We start from the raw sequence: 27,033 nt of genomic DNA, 5'->3' as shown, positions 1-27,033 counted from the left end.
TGCATCGAAAGCCTAAGGCTTATATAAATGCATTCGAGTCTGTTTCCTGGGCCTAGAACAAGTACTTGGTGTCTATGGGGGAGATCTAAAGAATGTTCCCACGGTGGGGATCGAACCCATGACCTCCCGGTCGCAAGGCAGACACCATATCCACTACACCACGGCCATCGTTGCCGTCCAGGTACTTGATATATATTTTACACTTTATACAAGCAATCCTTGTAATGTCACAAAATATATTGATTTTGATAACAACAAAACTTTCAAAATTATACAATTTCACCCATTTGTAACGCTTTATAATCATAAGGTTTTTAAATCATGAAAAGATGCTAAATGAATATTTTAGAGTGTAGTAAATGTTCAGTATTACTGTTCCCTTGCAAAAATATATCTAAAACAAAAATGTGCAAATCGGAAAAGACAACCAATTAATTTGTCAATTTATCAAAACATGAAAAGGTCCCTTTAACAGCATAACAAATGTGTTACTAAAACACTTACTTAACACTTAACCCTATATGAGCATGTATGAGGTGCATTCCTCAAAAATATACTAAAGTCTAAAAGATACTGAATATTGTTAACATGGAACAGTCGGAGACGGGTGATGCTTCCCAAAGTTTTTTTGGTCACAATTTTGCACTATATATTCAGATAAAAGGAAACGTCTTGCAGGCACAGTAGTTGGGGGAACACGATTTTTTTTATAGAAATTTCAAAGGGCCATAACTCTGTGAAAAATCATCCGATCAGAGCCCGCTGATAATATGCATATCTCCTCTTGGTAGTGAAGCTTCCCATAAAGTCTTTGAATTCCAGTCATTAGTTGCTGAGAAATAGCCCGGACAAGAATTGCACTATATGTACAGTTAATGGAAAAATTCAAAAATTTCAAAGGGCCATAACTCTGTGAAAAATCATCCGACCACAACCCGCTGATAATATGCACATCTCCTCTTGGTAGTGAAGCTTCCCATAAAGTCTTTGAATTCCAGTCATTAGTTGCTGAGAAATAGCCCGGACAAAAATTGTGCACTGACGGACAGACAGACGCACACATGGACAGACGAAGCGGCAACTATATGCTCTCCCAAAAATAAATTTTGGGGGAGCATAAAAATGTTATGTACTAAAACTATATGAAAATCACGTCTAACACTTTTCATTAATTTATTTTTCATTTATAACAATTTGTTAATGGTATAATTTAAGCATGTATATTTGCAAACCATGAGGTGTTTAGATTGAGTGTAAGACTAGTTTTTATTCTTGAGTCTAAGAATGGCTTGTTGATAACGTGACAAGATTTAAATCATGTACATAACAATACTACATAAAGTCACATAAGTAAATTCCATTAACACAAAACAACCTGTCCACAGGTCAATGGCATATTAAGATTTGCCCACTGGGTAAACAGTGCTTATGGATGTGCTTAAAGTGTCATCATAGATAAGCCTGTGCAGTTTACACAGGCTAATCAGTGACAACACCTTACACACATGCATTTAACCCTCTTTTCTCATAACGCGGCGCCATTGGATTATTTTCATCTATTTGATGACAATTTTGGAAAATAAGAATTCCTCAACAGCGTCAATTTATTTGCAAAATATGATGCTAAAAACAATGAATTCCTATACCTGCAGGTTTGTTACATACAAATTACCGACTGACAACATGTGCTTTGACCAATGTACATTAGTAAAAGCCATTAACTCAACAAAATCCACACCATCATCCATATGTTGTCGGCAGGTAACTGGGATATCAATGGCTCATTGACAGCCTCCCTGCAAAGTCTAGTCAATATAGCGCCTCCCCTTCCAGTTTCTTCCGTCGTAACTGAGTGAGTCGGTGAATCCATTTGTCGAGCTTCTCCTCAGGATCCGAGTAGAGCTGTCAAGTAATTAAAACGAAGTGTTAAGTAAGGTCTAGAAAATGTTATTTGTTCATGCTTAACCCTTTACCACTTAGAAACGTATTTTGACATATGTGTAGTCCCTTAGAAAGTTGAATTTAATTAAAATCCTTTTCGTACTAGATTCAAGTTTTGAAGGCTTCATTTCCAATCCTTAGATACTGATGAGAGCAAACATCATAAAACCAGATAAGAATCGTCCACTTAAATCTTTTATTTCATCAATTAAATCTTTACCACTTAGATATGTATTTGGACTCATTTGTAGTCCCTTGGAAAGTTATATGTATTTAAAGGCCTTTCTTACTAGATCAAAGTTTTAAAGGTGTCAGTTCCAATCCTAGGATACTTATGAGCAGCAAACAGCATAAAACCGGAACAGACTGCGAGTTACTCACAGGCCATTTTCACTATGCTTCTGAGTGGGAAAAGGTTCAACAAGGTCTTTGCAGGGGCATGTAACATGAACTCGTTTCAACAAGATGTTAGAGAATGATTTGAAATCTTACCATGCCGATTTGTATGACTGTTACATGTGACAAACATGGATTGAAATTGTGTTGAAATTAATTATGAGCCTCACTCTGGAAAAACAGGGCTTAAAGCACTTTCTAGGAAAACAGTGCTTAAATAACTTTCTAGGAAAACAGGGCTTAAAGCACTTAAAGTCTTTCTAGGAAAACAGGGCTTAAAGCACTTTCTAGGAACACAGGGCTTAAAGCACTTTCTAGGAAAACAGGTCTTAAAGCACTTTATAGGAAAACAGGGCTTAAAGCACTTTATAGGAAAACAGGGCTTAAAGCACTTTCTAGGAAAACAGGGCTTAAAGCACTTTCTAGGAAAACAGGGCTTAAAGCACTTTCTAGGAAAACAGGGCTTTAAGCACTCACTTTAGGAAAACAGGGTTTTAAGCACTCACTCTAGGAAAACAGGGCTTAAAGCACTCACTCTAGGAAAACAGGGCTTAAAGCACTCACTCAAGGAAAACAGGGCTTAAAGCACTTACTCTAGGAAAACAGGGCTTTAAGCACGTGTGTTAATGTGAAAAGCTAGAGAGGTATCTAAGCTGCTAATTGTAAAAGCAGTACTTAATTTTGTATCATGTTTGTTCAGCATGATAACCTTTAATAGTAAAACACGAAGGATTCCAGAATCACTACAATAAAAACATCATAATGTTTCATTTCTATGCGTAGGATTCAGGAATAGCTACAATAACAACATCATAATGTTTCATAATTTCCACACTTATTGCCCCAGTGACCGTGAACTTTTACCAAGTAACCCCATTTTCAATTTGGGTTATCTACTGTCAAAGGCAATGCACACATGAACTTCAATCCAATCGGTCAATTTGTTTACAAGTTATTGATCAGCAGTGTCCGACAAATCCATTGCCCGGAGCCCGGGGGCTACCGAAATTTTTCGTCGGGCTACTGAAATTTTCCAGCTGACGCCCGCCGGGCTACTATAAATCTATAAGAGCGGTAGCCCGGTTTATTGGCAGACATACGTAGAATAAACACGCTGACCACTTGTTTGTACACTGTGTATTGCTTATAAGCCGATAACAAAGTGCAATCAATTATCTAATCAGTCACCGATCACTTGCGGTAATGTCGTAAACAGTAACAGTGTATTTTAATCATCCAATCAGAATCAACATTTGTCGTCTGCTAATAATGTAATGAGAGCCGGTTGGATAGTTGGCGCACATGATGCGACATCATTTCTTTGTTAACCGCAACAATGAGTAATATCAACAAAGTTTTTGATGTCGTTAAATATCCAAGGACGCCGAGCATTAAATAAATCAAAACAATAGCGGATTCTTCAAAACGGTAACGAAGCCGAAAATGAATATTAATAACAACGGTGTGAACGCGGTTAAAACCTGCTAATTAGTTTGCATCGTCAATTAATAATTTGATTAATCGACTCTTAAACAATAATCCCATATACGCCCGATATATATTTTTAAAACCAAATTATGGGTGGGTAATATAGACGATAAGAGTCATAAACAAAAACGTTTGAAATTTTCTAAAGTGTCAAATGAATTTCGGCATATGGATCTATTTAAAGATATGATGAAATAAGCTCCCAATCAGGACCGTTGTATTGCAACATGCGTAAAACCTGCCACGGTTTGCACGCGTTGTGTACAGCCATTTTAGGTTACAAAATTCTACATTTAATAAATGAATTTTTTTGTCCAGATAAAAAGCGCGCGAAGATTGGCGTTAGTGTATTTATTTGTAAATAAAAATTTCGTAGCGGGTACAACATTGAGATCATTTAATTTCCATTAAAAGTATCGTTGTGAATTTCAACTAAAGTACCGGGTTATCTCGCGAATTATTTGGCATTGACATTTCCTCTTAATAAAATATAATGTAAACACGCTGTATCGTTGCCGTTACGCTGTATCAGTTCCTTCATTATTGAAATGTATTGTATAGTGACTGCACACAAGTGTCGTAACAAACGGATGCAATAAGTAAATTCGGACAGTACTTAAAGTCGGACACAAGTAAATAAATGATTTAATACTCTTGATTTCTTGAAACTCTGTATTTGTTGTTAAAGAGGGCAATTAATTAACATCATACGAGTCAATCGAAGTGATCATCTAAACGCTTTATTTACGTTTCCAACTTAACGTGCTGTCCGAATTTAGGTACACATACATGTGCACATACATGTTATATCTACATGTAGTATATGATTTTCTTTGGTACATTTACATTTAAGTACACGGTGCCTGTAACATTGATTTACGATATTGACTGTGTACATCAGACTACTTGCAGTATTATGTATATGTATGTATACATATTATGTATATGTAAATGAAGAAATAAAATAAAGATGAAAACCTGCCTCTTATCATTTTGTAGGAAAATTTTATGGCTACCTGAAAAATAAGAAATTTGTCGGACACTGATCAGAAACAATTTTCACCCTAATTGTGACAGTGAACTTTGACCTAGTGACCCCAATTTCAATAAGGCTCATCTTCTGCCAACTTCACATGTGAAGTACCAAGCCAATTGCTTAATATGTTGATAAGTCATTAATCGGATAAAACTGGTCAACCGACAGACCGACCGACATCCAGCAAAACAATATACCCCCTATTAATGGAAGGGGGGCATAATAACACATATGTTTTTAAATCTTTATTTACAAATAATCTTGGAGATGATGAGCATCAATATTATTTATTTTAATCATAAAATAATCATAAAAACAAGAGCTGTCAGAAGACAGCGCTATACTATTCGAGTGCTCGAAAGTATAACGTAAGCCATCATGGGGAAATTATTCATATTCAATAAGGTCAAGGTAATATAGTCATATTCTAAGTGGAAGAGGACCATAATTAAAGCATATTGATAGCTTATGCTTTAAAGAAGTTATACTTTATAGACGATTCTGTGTTCAGATATATTTTCCACAAAATATTGAAAATTTGTAGACATAAAACAAAGTAATAAGATTTAATACAAGTTTGATAGCAATAGCTTGGGTGGGATGGTCCTTCAAAAATAAACAAATAAATATATGTTGTTTTTTAACCATGTTTAAAAAAAAATGGGGTTGGGATGGGTAGGGGTGGAGAGGGGGGTATAATGTAGAGGGGGAGGTCATCAAAAATAAGAAAAAAAAGGATTTTTTTTTGTATTTTTTTTTTGGGGGGGGGGATTCTGGGTTGGAGCGTGAGGGATGGTTTGGGTGGAGTCCATTGTGGTATGTCAGGTAAGTGTTGTTTTGTCAAAGTATGAATCAAATCTGATAATAAATAAAGAAGTTATGGCAATTTAAGCAAAATTTATTAATTTGACCTTGAGTCAAGGTCATTCAAAGGTCAAGGTCAAATTCAATTTGCCAGGTACACTACCCTCATGATAATAAAAACTGCTTTTGAAGTTTGAAAGCAATAGCCTTGATTCTTTCGAAGTAAAGTGGATCTTTACACAAAATGTTACAAAATATATAAAGTGACTAAGTCAAACAAGAAACCGTCAGAGATGGGTGATGCTCCCCAAAGTTGTTTTTTTGTCACAATATTGCACTATATATTCAGATAAAAGGAAACGTCTTGAGGGCACAGCAGTTGGGGGAACAATAACTTTTTATAGAAAATTTCAAAGGGCCATAACTCTGTGAAAAATGATCCGACCAGAACCCGCTGATAATATGCACATCTCCTCTTGGTAGTGAAGCTTCCCATAAAGTTTCATTGAATTCCGGTCATACGTTGCTGAGAAATAGCCCGGACAAAAATTGTGCAAGGACGGACACACGGACAGAGAGACGAAGCGGCGACTATAATTCCATTAAAATGCCAACAAGAGTTATGCAACTTTTCGTGTACAGTCCCCTTATGATAGTTAGCGAGTGTTCCAAGTTTGAAAGCAATTATAGCTATGATACTTTAGGAGTAAAATTGACCAACACACACAACTTAACCAAATGTTCAATTATCTAAGTATAAAAGGGGCCATAGTTCTGTCAAAATGCCAGTCAGAGTAACATAAAACTTTGCCTGCACAGTCCCATTATTATAGTAAGTAAGTGTTGCAAGTATAAAAGCAATAGCTTTGATACTTAAGGAATAAAGTGGACCTAAACACAAAACTTAACCATCAATGCTATCATCTTCTTCATCATCATAAAAAACAAAAACATCATCTTCAATGCTACTCCCCTGTCCATAATCAACTGGATTATCTTTACCTGACCTCATTATGCTAAATAATTACTACAGTATGTGACAAAATACCAGCACACAGTCACTATTTTTACTTTCACATTTTTTCCCAATCATTTTGAACACCCACAACCAAAACAAAGTTGACTCACTTTTGCCAAAATTCTACTTCTTTTGGTTATTTTATGGCTAATCATAAAGGAGAAGTTGTAGCCCAATAGAATTGTTTTATGTCAAATAAATAAATTTGTAGACATCATACCGGACAGGTGGGTTTGCTCCAGGCACGCTGGTTTCAACCACAGCAAAACACAATACAACAAGAGCTGTCACCATAGAATGACGTATGCCCCCGAACAACGTTTTTTTGAAACCTACACGCATATTATGAAACTTAAATGCGAACCTAAGATGAAGGTCAAGGTGAAAGGGGTAAAAATGTGGGTAAGTATGGAAAGGCCTTGTCCCTTTACACATGCATACCAAATATGAAGGTTACATCTGAAGCGACATAGAAGTTATGAGCATTTTTGAAACCTAAATGCATATTTCGAAACCTAAACACGGACCCCAAGTTGAAGGTCAAGGTGAAAGGGGAAAAAATGTAAGTGCGTATGGAAAGGCCTTGTTTATATACACATGCATACCAAATATGAAGGTTACATCTGAAGCGACATAGAAGTTGTGAGCATTTTTCAAAAAAATGTGACAGACAGACAGATGGACGGTGCAATCACTATATGTCCACCTTCGGGTGCATAAAAATTGAATAACTTTAAATACAAACTTAATAGCTGAGAAATTGCAGCTAAATTTGTCCCAACTGAGTGTAGTAAGCAAATTAGGTAGGAGTGCTCAGACACTATCAGTGTCTTCACAGAATGCGGTGTCTGGCCCGAAAGAACCTTGTAAACTTTGAAATACACACAGGGACAATTTGTAGTCATTGGCTAATTGAATAGTAACCTATGACCTACACTGGGGTGGGCCAGTTCCTCCCTATCCACGTCTACTATGACTGCCTTCCTGTTACCATCAAGTCTCAGCTCGCCTGCCGTGCCAAACAGGAACTCATCTCGAGAATTGCTGTCATCACGCTTCTCCTGAAAACCAGTATTACATGTACATATAGGGGTTGCAAACCAGTATAACATGTTCATATAGGGGTTGCAAACCAGTATTACATGTTAATATAGGGGTTGCAAACCAGTATAACATGTTCAGAGAGGTTGCAAACCAGTATAACATGTAAATATAGGGCTTTCAAACCAGTATAACATGTACATATAGGGGTTGCAAACCAGTATTGCATGTTCATATAGGGGTTGCAAACCAGTATAACATGTTCAGAGAGGTTGCAAACCAGTATAACATGTACATATAGGGCTGCTTTCAAACCAGTATAACATGTACATATAAGGCTTTCATACCAGTATTACATGCACATATAGAGGTTGCAAACCAGTATAACATGGACATACAGGGGTTGCACACCAGTATAACATGTACATATAGAGGTTGCAAACTAGTATTAAACATACATATAGGGCTTGCAAACCAGTATCACATGCATATATAGGGGTTGCAAACCAGTATAACATGTACATGTGGAGGTTGCAAACCAGTATTACATGTACATAAAGGGGTTGCAAACCAGTATAACATGTACATATAGGGCTTGAAAACCAGTATTACATGTACATATATGGGTTGCAAACCAATATTACATGTACATATAGGGGTTGCAAACCAGTATTACATTAACATATAGGGGTTGCAAACCAGTATTACATGTAAATATAGGGGATGATTCATCAATTTGTTTTCATAATTATGACCAGAAATCACTAAATCGATGCATGAAAATCATTGTGTTAAAACTGCAACAGACCTTTGTTTCTCGTGGTTTTCCTCAAAACAATCATTACAAACAGAGCCCTTATTCTTACACTGTCTTCAGAATCATCCACTTAGTTAACCGTTTACCACTTAGATACGTATTTTCACGCCTTTGTTGTCCCTCAAAAATTAATTTTATTTAAAGACCTTTCATACTAGATTAAAGTTTTAAAGACTTCATTTCCATCCCTTAGATACGGATGAGCAGCAAAGAGCATAGAACCTGAACAGACTGCGAGTTACTAGCCGTTACACATAGCCATTTTCACTTAGCTTCTAAGTGGAATAAATGTTAAAGCATAAGAATGATTAACTCTTTCAGTGCGGGAATCGAATTTTGAAGGCCTTTGCAAACAGTTTGGATCCAGATGAGACGCCACAGAACGTGGCGTCTCATCTGGATCCAAACTGTTTGCTATTCTGATAGTATTCTTTGAAAAAAAATAGAACAAAAATGCTAATTTTAGAAATTCAACAGACGACATTTTAGCAGACGACTAATTTCCCAGCATGCAAAGGGTTAAAAATAAGATTTAGAGCCATGCTCTGAGAATGGGTTAACTGCAAGGTAAAGTATGGTCTCAGGGGCCGTATTCCAGTAGCTTCTTAAGTTTTCACTTAAGTTAGGAAATTTCTTCAATAAATTTCTTAAGTTAAATTTGAAACGTCAATAACAATACAGGAGACGCTTAGTATTTCTCTTTAAGAAATTCCTTTAAGAGTTAAAGGAAGTTAACTTAATTTTTAATATATGAGAAAAAATACACAGCGTTAAGAAATTTATTAAGTTTATTGAGCTACCAGAATTTAACTTAAGTGAAGTCTTATGTTTAAAGAAAAAATGGCAGAGATAAGAAAAAATATTGCGCAATATTTAAACTTAAGTTATTTTTTAACTTAAGAAGCTACTGGAATACGGCCCCAGATCTATAAGCTCCTGCAGTACTATTTAGAAGAGACCACATTTAAACAAAAAATTCCATAAAAGCGGAAAGAGTCGCCCTGATTGGCCTGTGCTACCTATTCTATAGGCTTGAGTATTTTAATCAATTATCTATCAATCATCCATTAATCATTCATTTAAATTGTCTACTGAATGTAATAACTAGGGTAACTGACATTTTGTGAATTGTTCAGGAATGCATATTTTCAGACATTTTTCAAAATACAGTAAGAGCACTTACGTTATTTTTTGCGATAAAAATATTTCAGTGTTGAAATTATGGTAACTGCTCCTTTCTGAATTTTTTTATTGTTTTTCAAAAAAAGACATATCAATTTGGAGTTTTGTTTCGTTTTTCAAGTGTTATTATAATACTTATCAGAAAATTTGAATACGGAAAAATGTTTATTATTTTAATAAAACATTTTTTTGCTTCTCCTGAAAATTTAACAAAATATCAGTTACGCTACTTTTTACATTCAGAAAATGACATTTGTTTGTAATGTCAATTTAGAAAATTTGATAAAAACATTATTTTTACCAAAAAGGTTGACTTAATATTTTAACAGTTGATGTATGTCACCTTAATAAACACAAAAATGGTATCAAAGTAAAAAATGTATACAAATGTCAGTTACATGACTTATAACATTCAGCAGGCGAAATGATTAAGATACTTTTGTGAGCCTCCATCAACACGCTTGTCCTGAAAAACCATATTTACATACAGGGTCCAGTTTCTCACATTTTTCTTTAGAACAATATGTTCTTATCACATTTTTCTCCATTAAAATTACATTTCAAAAATTACTTTCACCCTGATAACAGCCTATGCAGATGGCAAATACAACTGGAGCATGAAATTGATGAAAAAGTATATGCTTTAATATTTTAAGAATTTGGGCAACGCTCTATGAAACGTTGCCGAATGGATGTGCGTAAAGTGTCGTCCCATATCAGGCTGTGCAGTCCGCAAATGGTGATCAGGGATGACACTTTCCACTGTGTCTTGTTCTGAGAAAACTGGGCTTAGTTCATGTGCGTTAAGTGTCGTCCCAGATTAGCCTGTGCAGTCCGCACAGGCTAATCAGGGACGACACTTTCTGCTTGTATGTTTTTTTTAGTTTCAAGGAAGTCCCTCCTTCCCGAAAATCAAGTTAAGGCGTAAAGTATCGTCCCTGATTAGCCTGTGCGGACTGCACAGGCTAATCTGCGACGACACTTTACGCACATGCATTATGCCCAGTTTTATCAGAAAAAGACACACTGTTATTGACTTTTTTCGTTTAAGAAAAAAAATCCAGTTTAAGCAGAAAGTTTTGTCCCTGATTAACCATTGCAAACTGCACAGGCTAATCTGGGACAGCACTTTACACATGTGAATTAAACACCATCTTCTCAGTGTGCAGCTCATTTAAAATAAGAAAATCTTATTCCATAAAAGGGCACAATCTCTACACAACAAAAATACAGAATTTGTTTCATGTCATATCCTCATTAGGTCCAGTTGCAATAATCTTTAACAACCAGTTAAGGAACCAGTTTATTTACTTCAGAAGAAATAAATTAAATTTTGTAAGCAATATTATCAAATATTTTCAATTTTTTTAATCAAACAAATTTGTTAAAAATCAACACATGTTTCAAAGGGTAAACAATTAAGAAAAACAAATATAGTTTGATTACAAAATTAACAGCTTTTAGCTTAACTAAGCATTAAAGTTTTGGGCAACCAGGCCCTTAACACGTACATTTCTGGTTGACTTAAACTAGCCTGTAAAAACATACATTTCGGCTCAACTTGAACTAGCCTGTGAACACGTACATTTCTGCTTGAGTTGATCAAGCCTTTGAACATTTAAATAATTTCTGCTAGGCTTAAACTTGTTTGTTAACAAATACATTTCTGGTTGACTTAAACTAGCTCGTGAACACATACATTTCTGCTAGACTTGAACTAGCCTGTGAACACGTATATTCCAGCTGGATTTGATCTAGCCAGAAAACACATTTCTGCTTTATTCGTACTAGCCTGGGAACACATACATATCATCTAAACTTGAAATAGCCTGTTAACCCTTACATTTCTGGTTGACTTGCCCTAGCCTGTGAACACTTGCATTTCTGTTAGACTTGAACAATCCTGGGAACATGTACAAAACTGCTAGACTTAAACTAGCCTGTGAACCCTTACATTTCAACAAGACTTGAACTAGCCTGTGAACCCTTACATATCTGCTAGACTTGAACTAGCCTGTGAACCCTTACATTTCTGGTAGACTTGAACTAGCCAGTGAACCCTTACATTTCTGGTAGACTTGAACTAGCCAGTGAACCCTTACATTTCTGGTAGACTTGAACTAGCCAGTGAACCCTTACATTTCTGGTATACTTGAACTAGCCTGTGAACCCTTACATTTCTGGTAGACTTGAACTAGCCAGTGAACCCTTACATTTCTGGAAGACTTTAACTAGCCTGTGAACCCTTACATTTCTGGTTGATTTGAACTAGCCAGTGAACCCTTACATTTCTGGTAGACTTGAACTAGCCAGTGAACCCTTACATTTCTGGAAGACTTGAACTAGCCAGTGGACCCTTACATTTCTGGTAAGACTTGAACTAGCCTGTGAACCCTTACATTTCTGGTAGACTTGAACTAGCCTGTGAACACCTACATTTCTGGTAGACTTGAACTAGCCTGTGAACCCTTACATTTCTGGTAGACTTGAACTAGCCAGTGAACACCAACATTTCTGGTAGACTTGAACTAGCCAGTGAACCCTTACATTTCTGGTAGACTTGAACTAGCCTGTGAACCCTTACATTTCTGGTAGACTTGAACTAGCCTGTGAACCCTTACATTTCTGGTAGACTTGAACTAGCCTGTGAACACCTACATTTCTGGTAGACTTGAACTAGCCAGTGAACCCTTACATTTCTGGTAGACTTGAACTAGCCTGTGAACACCAACATTTCTGGTAGACTTTAACTAGCCTGTGAACCCTTACATTTCTGGTAGACTTGAACTAGCCAGTGAACCCTTACATTTCTGGTAGACTTGAACTAGCCTGTGAACCCTTACATTTCTGGAAGACTTGAACTAGCCAGTGAACCCTTACATTTCTGGTAGACTTGAACTAGCCAGTGAACCCTTACATTTCTGTTAGACTTGAACTAGCCAGTGGACCCTTACATTTCTGGTAGACTTGAACTAGCCAGTGAACCCTTACATTTCTGGTAGACTTGAACTAGCCAGTGAACCCTTACATTTTTGCTAGACTTGAACTAGCCTGTGAACCCTTACATTTCTGGTAGACTTGAACTAGCCTGTGAACCCTTACATTTCTGGTAGACTTGAACTAGCCTGTGAACCCTTACATTTCTGGTATACTTGAACTAGCCTGTGAACCCTTACATTTTTGCTAGACTTGAACTAGCCTGTGAACCCTTACATTTCTGGTAGACTTGAACTAGCCTGTGAACCCTTACATTTCTGGTAGACTTGAACTAGCCAGTGAACCCTTACATTTCTGGTAGACTTGAACTAGCCAGTGGACCCTTACATTTCTGGAAGACTTGAACTAGCCAGTGGAACCTTACATTTCTGGTAGACTTGAACTAGCCAGTGGACCCTTACATTTCTGGTAGACTTGAACTAGCCAGTGGACCCTTACATTTCTGGTAGACTTGAACTAGCCAGTTGACCCTTACATTTCTGGTAGACTTGAACTAGCCTGTGAACCCTTACATTTCTGGTAGACTTGAACTAGCCAGTGAATCCTTACATTTCTGGTAGACTTGAACTAGCCAGTGAACCCTTACATTTCTTGTAGACTTGAACTAGCCAGTGAATCCTTACATTTCTGGTATACTTGAACTAGCCAGTGAACCCTTACATTTCTTGTAGACTTGAACTAGCCAGTGAATCCTTACATTTCTGGTAGACTTGAACACGCCTGCAGAGAATCCGCCACTCTCAATGTCTTGTACAGCCTGGGAGAAGGCCAGCGACTCTTTCATGCTCGACATTCCAGACTTACTAGAGTTGTCACCCTTGATCTTTTCATCCGCCGCAGCTGGAATAGAGAGACTGGTTGAAGGGAGGCTACTCTGAACAGTTTTCATTGAAAAGTAGTCTCTTTTTAACATAAATCTAGTTATGACCGAAAGTGTTGTCCCTGATCTTCCCGTGCAAACTGCACAGGCTTATCTGGGACAACACTTAAACCAACATGCATTGAGACATTTATAGATTGTGTAACTTATTTAAAATGCTGTTTTGCCTAATTTTTTATAACATATTTGGGCTCCTCCTTTTACTGTCATGTTAATTCTTCTTTGAATTCTAATGAAAGCCGAATATCATGTTCAGGGAAACAAGAGATTTGTTTGTCAGAAACACAATGCCCATTACTGCGCCGCTTTGAAATATTATTTTGTTTGACCTTTGACCTTGAAGGATGATCTTGACCTTGAACTTCCAACACTCAAAATGTGCTGCTTCATAAGATTCACGTGCATGCAAAATATTAAGTTGCTGTCTTCAATATTGCAAAAGTTATGGCCAACGTTAAAGGTTTTTTTCCGGACGGACGGACAGACTGACTGATGGAAGTTCAACTGCTATATGTCACCCTACCATGGGCATAAAAACAAGAGATGTGTTTGTCAGAAACACAATGCCCTCTACTGCGCTGCTTTGAAATAATTAAAAAAAATTACCCTTGACCTTGAACTTCCACCACTCAAAATGTGCAGCTTCATGAGATACACATGCATGCCAAATATCAAGTGGCTATCTTCAATATTGCTAAAGTTAAGGCAAACGTTAGTTTTTTTCCCGGACAGAAGGACAGACTAACATACTGACTGATGGACAGTTCAACTGCTATATTCCACCCTACCGGGGGCATAAAAAATCACTAAATTAAAATTCAAAGATAGGTTGATATGGAGTGCTTACTAAAACACACTAAAAGACTGAACTATTATCTAACCTGCTGCTTTTAGAGCCATGTTCATCCTGATTTTGGCCTGCTCTGAAGGAGCCTAGCAAAAAACAGCAACACACAACCGTTACATAATGCAATTAACAGCAACACACAACTGTAACATAATGCAATCAACTGCTGTAAACAAAATGCTTCTTTTAACCCATTTATGCCTAGTGGACTCTCCCATCCTTCTAAGTTGGATCAATTTATTTCCAAAATTAGGGATGTCTAGTATACTTATTTCTATATTTAGAATATTTCATACAGTAATTCCTTTTCAGCAAACAGCGCAGACCCAGATGAGACGCCGCATTATGTGGCGTCTCATCTGGGTTTACGCTGTTTGCAATGTCCTTTTTTCAGGACGCTAGGCATGAATGGGTTAATAAACCCTTGCGCAGTCAATTGCAAAATTTTATGGGTTAACACTTTTTATACTTGTCAATACAACCGTTAAAACACCTCCATTTGCTTTAGAGACAATTGTACCATATAGGACAAATACCATAAAAGACCACGGTTGGCAAAGAGACAATAATATAGGACACATACCATGTCAGCAAATCCTGGAATGTTTAAGCATGGATCTCTGAAAACAGATGTAGGAACATGCTAAATTCTAGGCCCACACAGTTAAATATTTTAAATGAGAGTTTAATCACTTAAAACAGTTACTATGAAGTGTTAATGTACAAGTCTGTTCTTCAATTTTCTAAAATGTTAAATGCTTTTATATCAGAGGTGGCTAATTTTATTCATTTTACTTCAGACCGACTTGTCTTTTAAGATAATGCTCTTGCTTGTGATAAGTAATCATATAGTAAAATCAGTCAATTCTTCACGTCTCCATGTCCAGTCCAGAAATACAGGCCCATTGATTACACAACACCTGCAAATGAGGATTATCAACTTGTTGAACCTGTTTTTCTTCTTTTTATTGTATATACCAACACATATCTAGTCTTGAAACAATGTAATTGAGCTGCTCTCTGGGAAAACTGGGCTCAATGCATGTGTGTAAAGTGTTGTCACCAATCAGCCTATGCAATGCATGTGTGTAAAGTGTTGTCACCAATCAGCCTATGCAATGCATGTGTGTAAAGTGTTGTCACCAATCAGCCAATGCAATGCATGTGTGTAAAGTGTTGTCACCAATCAGCCAATGCAATGCATGTGTGTAAAGTGTTGTCACCAATCAGCCTATGCAATGCATGTGTGTAAAGTGTTGTCACCAATCAGCCAATGCAATGCATGTGTGTAAAGTGTTGTCACCAATCAGCCAATGCAATGCATGTGTGTAAAGTGTTGTCACCAATCAGCCTATGCAATGCATGTGTGTAAAGTGTTGTCACCGATCAGCCAATGCAATGCATGTGTGTAAAGTGTTGTCACCAATCAGCCTATGCAATGCATGTGTGTAAAGTGTTGTCACCGATCAGCCAATGCAATGCATGTGTGTAAAGTGTTGTCACCAATCAGCCAATGCAATGCATGTGTGTTAAGTGTTGTCACCAATTAGCCAATGCAATGCATGTGTGTAAAGTGTTGTCACCAATCAGCCTATGCAATGCATGTGTGTAAAGTGTTTTCACCGATCAGCCTATGCAATGCATGTGTGTAAAGTGTTGTCACCGATCAGCCTATGCAATGCATGTGTGTAAAGTGTTGTCACCAATCAGCCTATGCAATGCATGTGTGTAAAGTGTTGTCACCAATCAGCCTATGCAATGCATGTGTGTAAAGTGTTGTCACCAATCAGCCTATGCAATGCATGTGTGTAAAGTGTTGTCACCAATCAGCCAATGCAATGCATGTGTGTTAAGTGTTGTCACCAATCAGCCAATGCAATGCATGTGTGTAAAGTGTTGTCACCAATCAGCCTATGCAATGCATGTGTGTAAAGTGTTTTCACCGATCAGCCAATGCAATGCATGTGTGTAAAGTGTTGTCACCAATCAGCCTATGCAATGCATGTGTGTAAAGTGTTGTCACCAATCAGCCTATGCAATGCATGTGTGTAAAGTGTTGTCACCAATCAGCCTATGCAATGCATGTGTGTAAAGTGTTGTCACCAATCAGCCAATGCAATGCATGTGTGTAAAGTGTTGTCACCAATCAGCCTATGCAATGCATGTGTGTAAAGTGTTGTCACCATTCAGCCTATGCAATGCATGTGTGTAAAGTGTTGTCACCAATCAGCCAATGCAATGCATGTGTGTAAAGTGTTGTCACCAATCAGCCAATGCAATGCATGTGTGTAAAGTGTTGTCACCAATCAGCCTATGCAATGCATGTGTGTAAAGTGTTGTCACCAATCAGCCAATGCAATGCATGTGTGTAAAGTGTTGTCACCAATCAGCCTATGCAATGCATGTGTGTAAAGTGTTGTCACCAATCAGCCAATGCAATGCATGTGTGTAAAGTGTTGTCACCAATCAGCCAATGCAATGCATGTGTGTAAAGTGTTGTCACCAATCAGCCAATGCAATGCATGTGTGTAAAGTGTTGTCACCAATCAGCCTATGCAATGCATGTGTGTAAAGTGTTGTCACCAATCAGCCTATGCAATGCATGTGTGTAAAGTGTTGTCACCAATCAGCCTATGCAATGCATGTGTGTAAAGTGTTGTCACCAATTCAGCCAATGCAATGCATGTGTGTAAAGTGTTGTCACCAATCAGCCAATGCAATGCATGTGTGTAAAGTGTTGTCACCAATCAGCCAATGCAATGCATGTGTGTAAAGTGTTGTCACCAATCAGCCTATGCAATGCATGTGTGTAAAGTGTTGTCACCAATCAGCCAATGCAATGCATGTGTGTAACATGTCACCGACCAGCCAATGCAGTCCGCACAGGCTAATCAGGGGCGACACTTTCCCTCTAAACTGGACTTAAGCTTAAACAGAAATATCATAAAAGCAGGAAAGCGTCATCTATGATAAGCCTGCCCGGACTGCTCGTGGTAATATGAGACGACACTTTACACTCTCATGCATTAAACCCCATTTTCACAGAGCACCGCTCATTTAAATTAAACATGATTTAATAATAAACAAGAGTTGTGTTTGTCAGAAACACTATGTCCCCTACTGCGCCGCTTTGATTTATTATTAAAAAAATAATCATTTGGCAGGTTTAGATAATTTCTACACCGGAAGTAATATTTTTTGAAGTGTTAAAATAAAAATATTACTTCCCCTGTAAAAAGTATCTGTACCTGCCAAATGATAAATAGAAATGATCTTCCTTTAAAGCTTATTACTTCCCTTGGATTTGTTTTTTTTACCTTTAACCTTGAAGGATGACCTTGACCTTTCACCACTTAAAATGTGCAGCTACATGTTATACACATGCATGCCAAATATAAACTTTCTATCTTCGAATTCAAAAGTTATTGCCAATGTTAAAGTTTTTGAACAGACTGACACACTGACTGACCGACAGTTCAACTGCTATATGCCACCCTACCGGGGGCATACAAAAACATCCGGACACGTACTCTCTTTCTTCTGATCTATTGCTCCTCCTTGATTTTGACTTCTTGCTGGAAGGACTCCTTGACCTTGACCTCCTGGATGACCTTGAGTGAGACTCATGTGACCTTGACCTAAATAAATAAGTTATTTTCAGCATTTTATGAATAGACGGAGTCCCTTTCGATTGGGGAAAATCATGTTGTTGTTTTTTAAAATAGGGACATTGGGTTCATTTTTATTGCTAGCAAATATTTTTAAATTGTTAATGCATTTTTTTTTTCGATATTATATTAACCAAGGTTTAACTTGATAGGGAAAATAACTAAATGTTGCAATTGATTTTAACAACAAAATAGTTTTGTGTTTGTTTTTGGAAGCCTTTGTTTAGGAATTTAAACAGTCATTTTGGACAAATAAATACTTTCTAAGACTGGGAATGGGGCTGAATTTCTTTGACAACTTTGATATAAAACTAGAGATGTGTTTGTCAGAAACACAATGCCCCCTACTGCTCCACTTTGATTTTTTAATACTTTTGACTTTAAAGGTTGACCTTGACCTTTAATCACTCAAAATGTGCAGCACCATGATAGACACATGCATGCAACATATCAAGTTGCTATCTTCAATATTGCAAAAGTTATGGCCAATGTTAATGTTTTCCGATGGACGCACAGACTGACAGACGGACAGTTCAACCGCTATATGCCACCCTACCGGGGGCATGAAAAACACTGGATTACACTAGTGCTTGTAACAACTATGGATACCCTTTGCCCTGACAAAACATGCTGTAAATAAAGAAAAGAGTAATCATTCAATTGGTAGAAACTGTATGCTAAAACAAGATGACCAAAAGCTCTAGGTTGCTCACATGGGATGAAAGAGCTGTTCTGAGATACATTAAGAATGTTTGTGTAAGAAAAATGGCTCCTCACCTTGCTTATTACTTTGGAACAATTTTAGAAATAGTCTATGATATAATTAAAACAAACAATAAAACTTGTTTTATTGCCAAATAAACCTTTTACCTCTTAATTACATGTTTACCTTTGATATATTGTGAGGAGTATAACAAGCGCAACCTCATCGAATTAAAGTTTGCATTTATATATTTAAAGTTACCGTTATTATAAATAAATTCAAATACGGCAAAGTTATGGCTAAGACAGAAATTTTAACATTGTTTTATTGCAAAATAAACCTTTTAGGTAGGTGGAAGGGTATGGGTCAGGGGTTTGTACATGTACATCCACAAAATATCTATATTCAAAATTTTAGTTATACATGAGTTAATAACCCTTTCAGGTCTATTTTAGGTGTACAATAATTTTTCTAATCAATATCACAATAAAGCAACAGCGCTTACTAAGCACAGATATCAAACAGTTTATACCTTCTTCTCCTGTCCCTACTGTGTGACCTTGACCTTGAATAACGACCTCTGCTGTTGGATCTTGACTTTCGTCTATGCTTGTCTCTGCTCCTGAAATGAAACGTCAAGTAGAAGACATTTACACGAGTCTCCCTTGGGGAAAACAGTGTTTATATTAATATGCTTCAAGTGTCGTCCCAGATTAGCCTGTGTAGTCTGCACAGGTTATTCAGCAATGAAACTTTCTGCTGGTGTGGTATCACACAGAAAGCCATTTTTCTCCTGTGCAAAGCTGTCACTAGGCGGTCACTAGGCTGTCACTAGGCGGTCACTAGGCGGTCACTAGGCTGTCACTAGGCAGTCACTAGGCGGTCACTAGGCGGTCACTTTTGATGTGTGAAAAGTAAACACTCAAAATGATCTGTCTTCTTGCGGTCCACTTAGAGAAATAAAATAAGGGTCATTTATACCTAATTACTGGTTGATCTGTGTAGTTTGAAGGCCTGTTTTCCGTACGCTATTAATAATATCTTCCTTTTCATAAATCTTATACAATAAAGAATTGATATGCATTAAATGATATCATGATTTGAAAACTTTTAGTCTCGAGTTTTATTTTAAATAAAGCTGTTATTGTCACTGGAAGTGAAAGATAGATGAATATATGTATTATTGAGGAATATAATATTCTAATACATGTAGCTCACAAATAAGCCTTTTCCATTTACTGCGTAGATATGCATATTGACACTTTTTAATTCCTCTAAAAATCAAATTGAATATAAGACCTCTATTCAAATTTTAAAGGCTTCAGTTTCAACCCTAAGATACTAATTAGCAGCAATCAGCATAAAACTTGAACAGATTGTGTAAAGCTCACAAAAAAGCCTTTAAAACGATGCAGTGTTTTATTCACCACTTTGAAAGAAAAAATCGCGCTTTTAGACTACAATTGGGAAATTGCTGTATTTTATGTTTTGCTAAAAAATACTTAAACAAGAGCTCATCATACCATGACTTATGCCCCCTATAAAGGCTTGATAGAAGTTATGAGCTTTTTTCTAAACCTAAACGCAGATTTTCGAAACCTAAACAAGGACCCGAAGTTCAAGGTCAAGGTCCGAGGGGTCAAAATTTGTGTGCGTATGGAAAGGCCTTGTCCATGTTCACATGCATACCAACTATAAATGTTATATCTCAAGGGATATAGAAGTTATGAGCATTTTTCGAAACCTAAACGCAGATTTCGAAACCTAAACGCAGACCCTAAGTTCAAGGTCAAGGTCACAGGGAAAAAAAAGTGTGTGCGTATGGAAAGGCCTTGTCCATATACACATGCATACCAAATATGAAGGTTATATCTCAATGGACATAGAAGGTATGAGCATTTTTCAAAACCTAAATGCAAAGTGTGACGGAAAGACGTACAGACGGATGGACGGACAGTCCGATCACTATATGCCCCCTTTTCTTCGAAAGGGGGCATAAAAAGAGAATAAGTTTAAAAAAATTATATTTAGTAAGGTTAAACCTGTAGAGCTGCATAAGAAAATTTATTTTAAGGAGCCTTTTCACATTTTGGTAAATTGACAAAATAAAACAAGAGATGTGTTTGTCAGAAACACAATGCACCCTCTTGCGCCGCTTTGAAATAAAATTTCAATATATCATTTGGCAGGCTTAGAAATTATCTCCCTTTTAAAGCTAATTTTTTCCCTTGGATTGTATTTTTTGACTTTTGACCTTGAAGGATGACCTTGACCTTGACTTTTCATCACTCAAAATGTGCAGCTTCGTGAGATGCACATGCATGCCAAATATTAAGTTGCTATCTTCAATATTTAAAAAGTTATAACCAAACTTTAATGAAGAATAAAGTTTTAGGACGGACGGACGGGCGGGCGGATGGACAGACGGACCGTCCAACCGACAGACCGACCGACAGACAGGCCAAAAACAATATACTTCCGATCATTCGAACTGGGGGAATAAAAAATTGTTTCGGATTGGCACATTTTCGTTGTATTTATGATATTGGTGAGAAAACAGTAATACTGAACATTTACCGTGCTTTAATATATCCATCATTATCATCTTTCCATTATAAAAACCTGAAAATTATAAAGTGTTCCAACGCAAAACGATTTAAAAATTTGGAGAGTTTTGTTACAATAGTCATAGTATGAGCGCTGATTGGTGAGTGGTCTAAGCAATAGACTTTATGGTTCAAGCCCAGTTGAAGGTTATTTTTTTGTATTTCTTTAATTTTATTCTTGTTTTTTACTTGAGCTTTTTATATCAAATGTTCACATTTATCACTATAAAGCATTAAATAAAAAGCTTCAATACAATGCCAAAATCTATGAAAAGGCCCCTATTATTTTATTTTATTTATCAAAACCATTTTTTTTCTTAACCTTTCGTTGGGAATGGCAGTCATATTTGAAAAAACATACTTTTTTTCTGTTGGGAATTGGGCCAAATAAAGGCTTCGAATGAACTTTTTGTCAACGTTGGTCAAGATTAAAAAAAAGCTTAAACAATGTATTGTGATTTTTGGATAAATATATTTTTTATAAATGAAAATAATTTTCTTGAATTATCTCATAGATTATCAAAAGGCTTAAAAAACAATGTCTTCAAACAATCAACAAACCTTGTTCAGCTGTATCTATGGGGTCGTTCCAGAAGTGAACTTTGAATTATTGTTTTCCATAATTTCTTATGATAAATAAATCTCAATATTATTTCAATTACATATAACAAGGTATATTTCTGTAATGCATATGATTTTGCTCTTAAAATTTGAATTATCATAAAGAGTTATATTATAGTTTTTTCTCTATTTGGTGGACTTTTCAGGCAATAAAATATTTCAATCCCGATATTGCATTTTTTCAGATTGGCCAGAAAAAGGAGTGCTTACCTTGACCTTGTTCGATGTCTGTCGTTTGACCTGGTACTGCTTGCAGACCGAGAGCGATGTTTCTTCCTCTTCTTGGATTTGTTATGTTTTGACGAATGACGACTTTCGACACTTGCACTGCGTGATCTGGCCCTACTGTGGAATGTTGTTAATGAATTGCTCAAAAACATTATAGGTTGTTAAGAGACCTGTTCATACATGTACAAAGCAAGGTCTTTTACTGGATTATCTATGAGTCTGTTAAAGGGACCCCTTCCCAAAGGGAAATGTTAAAAAAAATCCCAAATGAAACAAGGGCTGTTTGTAAAACATGCATGCCCCCCATATGGGCTGTCCGTTGTAGTGGCAGCCATTGTGTGAATACGATTTTTGTCACTGTGACCTTGACCTTTGACCTAGTGACCTGAAAATCAATAGAGGTCATCTGCGGGTCACGATCAATGTACCTATGAAGTGTCATGATCCTAGACAAAAGCGTTCTTGAGTTATCATCCGAAAATCATTTTACTATTTCAGGTCACTGTGACCTTGACCTTTGACCTTGTGACCTCAAAATCAATAGGGGTCATCTGCAAGTCATGATCAATCTACCTATGAAGTTTCATGATCCTAGGCGTATGCGTTCTTGAGTTATCATCCGAAAACCATTTTACTATTTCGGGTGAATACTATTTTTGTCACTGTGACCTTGACCTTTGACCTAGTGACCTGAAAATCAATAGGGGTCATCTGCGGGTAACGATCAATGTACCTATGAAGTGTCATGATCCTAGACAAAAGCGTTCTTGAGTTATCATCCGGAAACCATTTTACTATTTCGGGTCACCGTGACCTTGACCTTTGACCTAGTGACCTCAAAATCAATAGGGGTCATCTGCAAGTCATGATCAATCTACCCATGAAGTTTCATGATCCTAGGCGTATGCGTTCTTGAGTTATCATTCAAAAACAATTTTACTATTTCTGGTCACCGTGACCTTGAACTTTGACCTAGTGACCTCAAAATCAATAGGGGTCATCTGCGAGTCATGATCAATGTACCTATGAAGTTTCATGATCCTAGGCCCAAGCATTCTTGAGTTATCGTCTGACAACCACCGACGGACGGACGGACCGACCGACATGAGCAAAGCAATATACCCCCTCTTCTTCGAAGGGGGGCATAACAAGACACTGCCAAGCTATATGGTCCCCTACCACTGAAATTCCACCATTGTCAGATTTTTTAAATTTCATTTGTTGCCATAGCAACCAGAATTATTGACGTAGGAACAAAATGAAATGACGTGCATAATCTCCATATTGCCATCTATCCATGTTTTAAGTTTCATGAAAAAATATGAAGAACTTTTTATCGCAGGATCCAGAAAAGTGTGACGGACGGACGGACCGACAGACAGACAGAGCGTAAACCATAAGTCCCCTCCGGTTTCACCGGTAGGGGACAAACAACAAGGGACAAAATTGTCACAAAACCAGGTTTTCATTGTGAAAAAAAAATCTGATAAAGGGAGAAAACTCAAACTGAACTTTTGAAATGACCAAAAAAAATTAACCCCCTTTGTAAGTTTTTTTTTTTTTTAAAATCTATTTTAACTCGTGGCGACCTTGACATTGGAGATATTGACGTGATTCTTTCGTGGGACACACCGTCCCATGATGGTGAACAAATGTGCCAAATGATTTTAAAATCTCACAATGAATGACATAGTTATGGCCAGGACAAGCTCATTTATGGCCATTTTTGACCTTTGAACTCAAAGTGTGACCTTGACCTTGGAGATATCGACGTAATTATTTCGCGCGACACACCGTCCAATGATGGTGAACAAATGTGCCAAATGATTTTAAAATCTGACGATGAACGACATAGTTATGGCTCGGACAAGCTCATTTATGGCCATTTTTGACCTTTGAACTCAAAGTGTGACCTTGACCTTGGAGATATCGACGTAATTATTTCGCGCGACACACCGTCCAATGATGGTGAACAAATGCGCCAAATGATTTTAAAATCTGACAATGAACGACATAGTTATGGCCCGGACAAGCTTATTCCTGCCAGCCCGCCAGCCAGCCAGCCAGCCCGCCAGCCAGCCAGCCAGCCAGCCCGCCCGCATTCGCCAATCTAATAACCAGTTTTTTCCTTCGGAAAACCTGGTTAAAAATCCCAAATGAAAAAAAATTAAAGTAGTGTCTTAGGATTAGTATTTATAAATGTACGCAACTTTAATTAACATTATTTTGTGCTTATAATTTGAAGTATTATTAAGACTCATATTGAATTACTTTTTTCCAAATAAGTGGACTTTTAACGCAAAAAAAGTTCCTAATACGAAAAGTGAGAAAATGACAATTTTTTCAGTTTTTTTAATACCATCGTAGTATATAGTTTCGCTTTATATTCATACATGTATGCTTCACATGTTTTTACTTAATGGTACCACAAAATAAATGTATTTTCTTCATCATTATCTTTCTTAACTTTTCACAAACAAGGAGCCTGTTGTTTAAGAAAGAAGTTTACAACATACGTTGTATACCTTAATCTCTTCTTTTTCTTTTTGTGTTTCTTCTTTTCTTCCTCACTATCTGATGAGTGTCGCCCCATTTTGTGTCTGCCTGAAACAGGTTACATTGTAAAATGTATATGATCTTGTTCTTCTAATTTGAATTATTATAAAGAGCTGTATTAAATAAGTTTTTCCCAAAGTGGACTTTTCGCACCAAATTATTCCCCTTTACAAAATTTGTTATTTTCCCAAATTGGCCAGGAAAAGGCTTCTAACTTAACATGTTGCTTTAATGTACTGGTATACATTTTGTTACTTAAAGTTTAGGCATTCAAAACTGGCTATTTAAAAAACCAATCTAGAATCATTGTAATAATGTATTTAAACAACATAACAAAAACAATATCTAGCCATTTTTAGACATGAAGAAATATACAGGTACATTAACAAGAGATGTGTTTGTCAGAAACACAATGCCCCCTACTGCGCCGCATTGAAATAAAATTTCTATTTATCATTTGGCAGGTATAGAAAATAGAAATCATCTCCCTTTAAAGGTTATTACTTCCCTTGAATTTTGTCCAATCCAACCGGGGGGGGGGGGGGGGGGGGGGGGGGTTCTCACAGTCAATTATGACCATGACAGACATCACTGACAACAAAGGCCTGTGGTTTAAAAGAGATCATAGCCAGAGTTGATCATGTATCTATGGAATGGACATAAGTCCACAGGTATGTAATGAACATCAAAGAAATTATAATAATGTCATTTAAAAATAACTTGGAAAAATCAATCATTTAGGCTATAAATAATCAAAATAATAAATCTGTACAGTAACTGAGAAAAGAACTTCAATTCTTGGTAAGGAAATATATAATATGAGATTTATAATTATATAAATTACTTCCCTTGAAAATAATTGTCTGTAGCAAATCTCTATTTTTAGTAGCAAATAATTAAGAGCCACTACCGTGACTGTAGATTCACCACTCAAAATGTGCAGCTCCATGAGATACACATGCATGCCAAATATATAAAGTGGCTATGTTCAATATTGAATAATTTTCTCCCTTTTTAAAGCTTATTACTTCCCTTAAATCTGTATTTTTTACCGTAGACCGTATAGGATGACCTTGACCTTTTACCACAATGTGTTTGTCAGAAACACAATGCCGCCTACTGCACCGCTTTGATTTATTGAACAAAAATATATACGTGGGCAGGTCAGATAACTATGTCCATTTAAAGCTTATTACTTCCCTTGACTTTGTTTTTTCGACCCTAGACCCTTGAAATTTTACCACTCAAAATGTGCAGCTCCATGAGATACACATGCATGCCAAATATCAAGGTGCTATCTTCGATACATGTATTTAAAAAGTTATGGCCAATTTTAAAGTTTTTTACGGACGGACGGACTGACTGACATACTAATTGACGGACAGTTCAACTGCAATATGCCACCCTACCGGGGGCATAAAAATTAAATATTTGACTTCTTCCAGTGCTTAGGGTTTGGGAGGGCTGCCCCCTATTATACTTATTTTTTTTGTACATTTGTTTATTCAAAGGATGTTGTTTGGTGCAATTGTTTTTACACTTGCGCAAAGATACAAATAATAAATCAAACAATTCTCAATTACCCTGTACATCCATATCAATCTGACTTTATCAAATACTGCATCATTTCTACTTTTCCTGTCTCTATTTATTCTTGATAATCCTGTTTATTCCAGCACTTGTCCATTAAATATTGATGATAAAAGTTTGCTATTTTTCAAAAGTATATAATGAATTTTGGCATCTGTGACAATTTAAAGAATTGATGTAATACAGGTCAAATCAAGAGGGGATATACCCACTGAACATGGGTAAATCACCAAACATAATGTGTTTTTTATACCAAAAATCAATACACCCACACTTTCCATGCGGTTGATGTGACATTGTACATGCTGCATAAATATTCACACTTTTTATTGAGACATTATTATAATTTGAGTTTTCAACAAAACATTTACAGTTGCACAAACTGTAATGAATTAAATGATAATTTGTTAAAATTCTTATGCGTTGAATACATTACATGTTTTTACAGTATTATCCATAAAATGCACAATTTTAACTAGGATTATACCCGTTGCTATCATCAGTGTTCTATGTAACAGGCCAAGATTTAATCATGGGAGTGTACATTGTTGGGGCCAATGAGTGTGGTAGGCATAACAAAGCCAACAAACTGTCACAAAACCACACGCTTATGG

General features: G+C 36.7%; 1 protein-coding gene across 3 annotated transcripts; it reads right to left on the bottom strand.

The window, feature by feature from the left end:
* Nucleotides 1-1,159: 1,159 nt before the first annotated feature.
* LOC127834646 (serine/Arginine-related protein 53-like) lies at nt 1,160-26,440 on the bottom strand. 3 transcript variants are annotated; one of them, XM_052360662.1, is made up of 10 exons: nt 26,413-26,440; nt 24,790-24,877; nt 22,256-22,387; nt 19,351-19,440; nt 17,978-18,085; nt 15,031-15,067; nt 14,482-14,533; nt 13,418-13,560; nt 7,619-7,744; nt 1,160-1,902 (listed from the first exon to the last, which is right to left on the bottom strand). In XM_052360662.1, the coding sequence occupies exons 1-10, from the start codon at nt 26,423-26,425 to the stop codon at nt 1,810-1,812; spliced, it is 882 nt and encodes a 293-aa protein (XP_052216622.1). In that variant the 5' UTR covers nt 26,426-26,440; the 3' UTR covers nt 1,160-1,809. The 3 variants fall into 3 exon arrangements, with proteins under 3 accessions (XP_052216622.1, XP_052216623.1, XP_052216624.1); XM_052360663.1 differs by having other exon boundaries at nt 22,256-22,390; nt 24,799-24,877; XM_052360664.1 differs by having other exon boundaries at nt 24,799-24,877.
* Nucleotides 26,441-27,033: the final 593 nt, after the last annotated feature.

Source organism: Dreissena polymorpha, chromosome 6 (assembly GCF_020536995.1).
Source record: "Dreissena polymorpha isolate Duluth1 chromosome 6, UMN_Dpol_1.0, whole genome shotgun sequence".
NCBI classification, from domain to species: Eukaryota; Metazoa; Mollusca; class Bivalvia; order Myida; family Dreissenidae; genus Dreissena; species Dreissena polymorpha.
The sequence above is the reverse complement of the archived record's forward strand: the minus strand, read 5'-3'. Positions and strand labels throughout refer to the sequence as shown.

Coding starts and splice junctions, on each gene's coding strand:
- LOC127834646 (XM_052360662.1), bottom strand. Junction 22,388..24,789: donor AAGAGATTAAGGTATACAAC/GTATGTTGTAAA, acceptor ATTCCACAGTAG/GGCCAGATCACGCAGTGCAA. Junction 19,441..22,255: donor AGACATCGAACAAGGTCAAG/GTAAGCACTCCT, acceptor GTTTCATTTCAG/GAGCAGAGACAAGCATAGAC.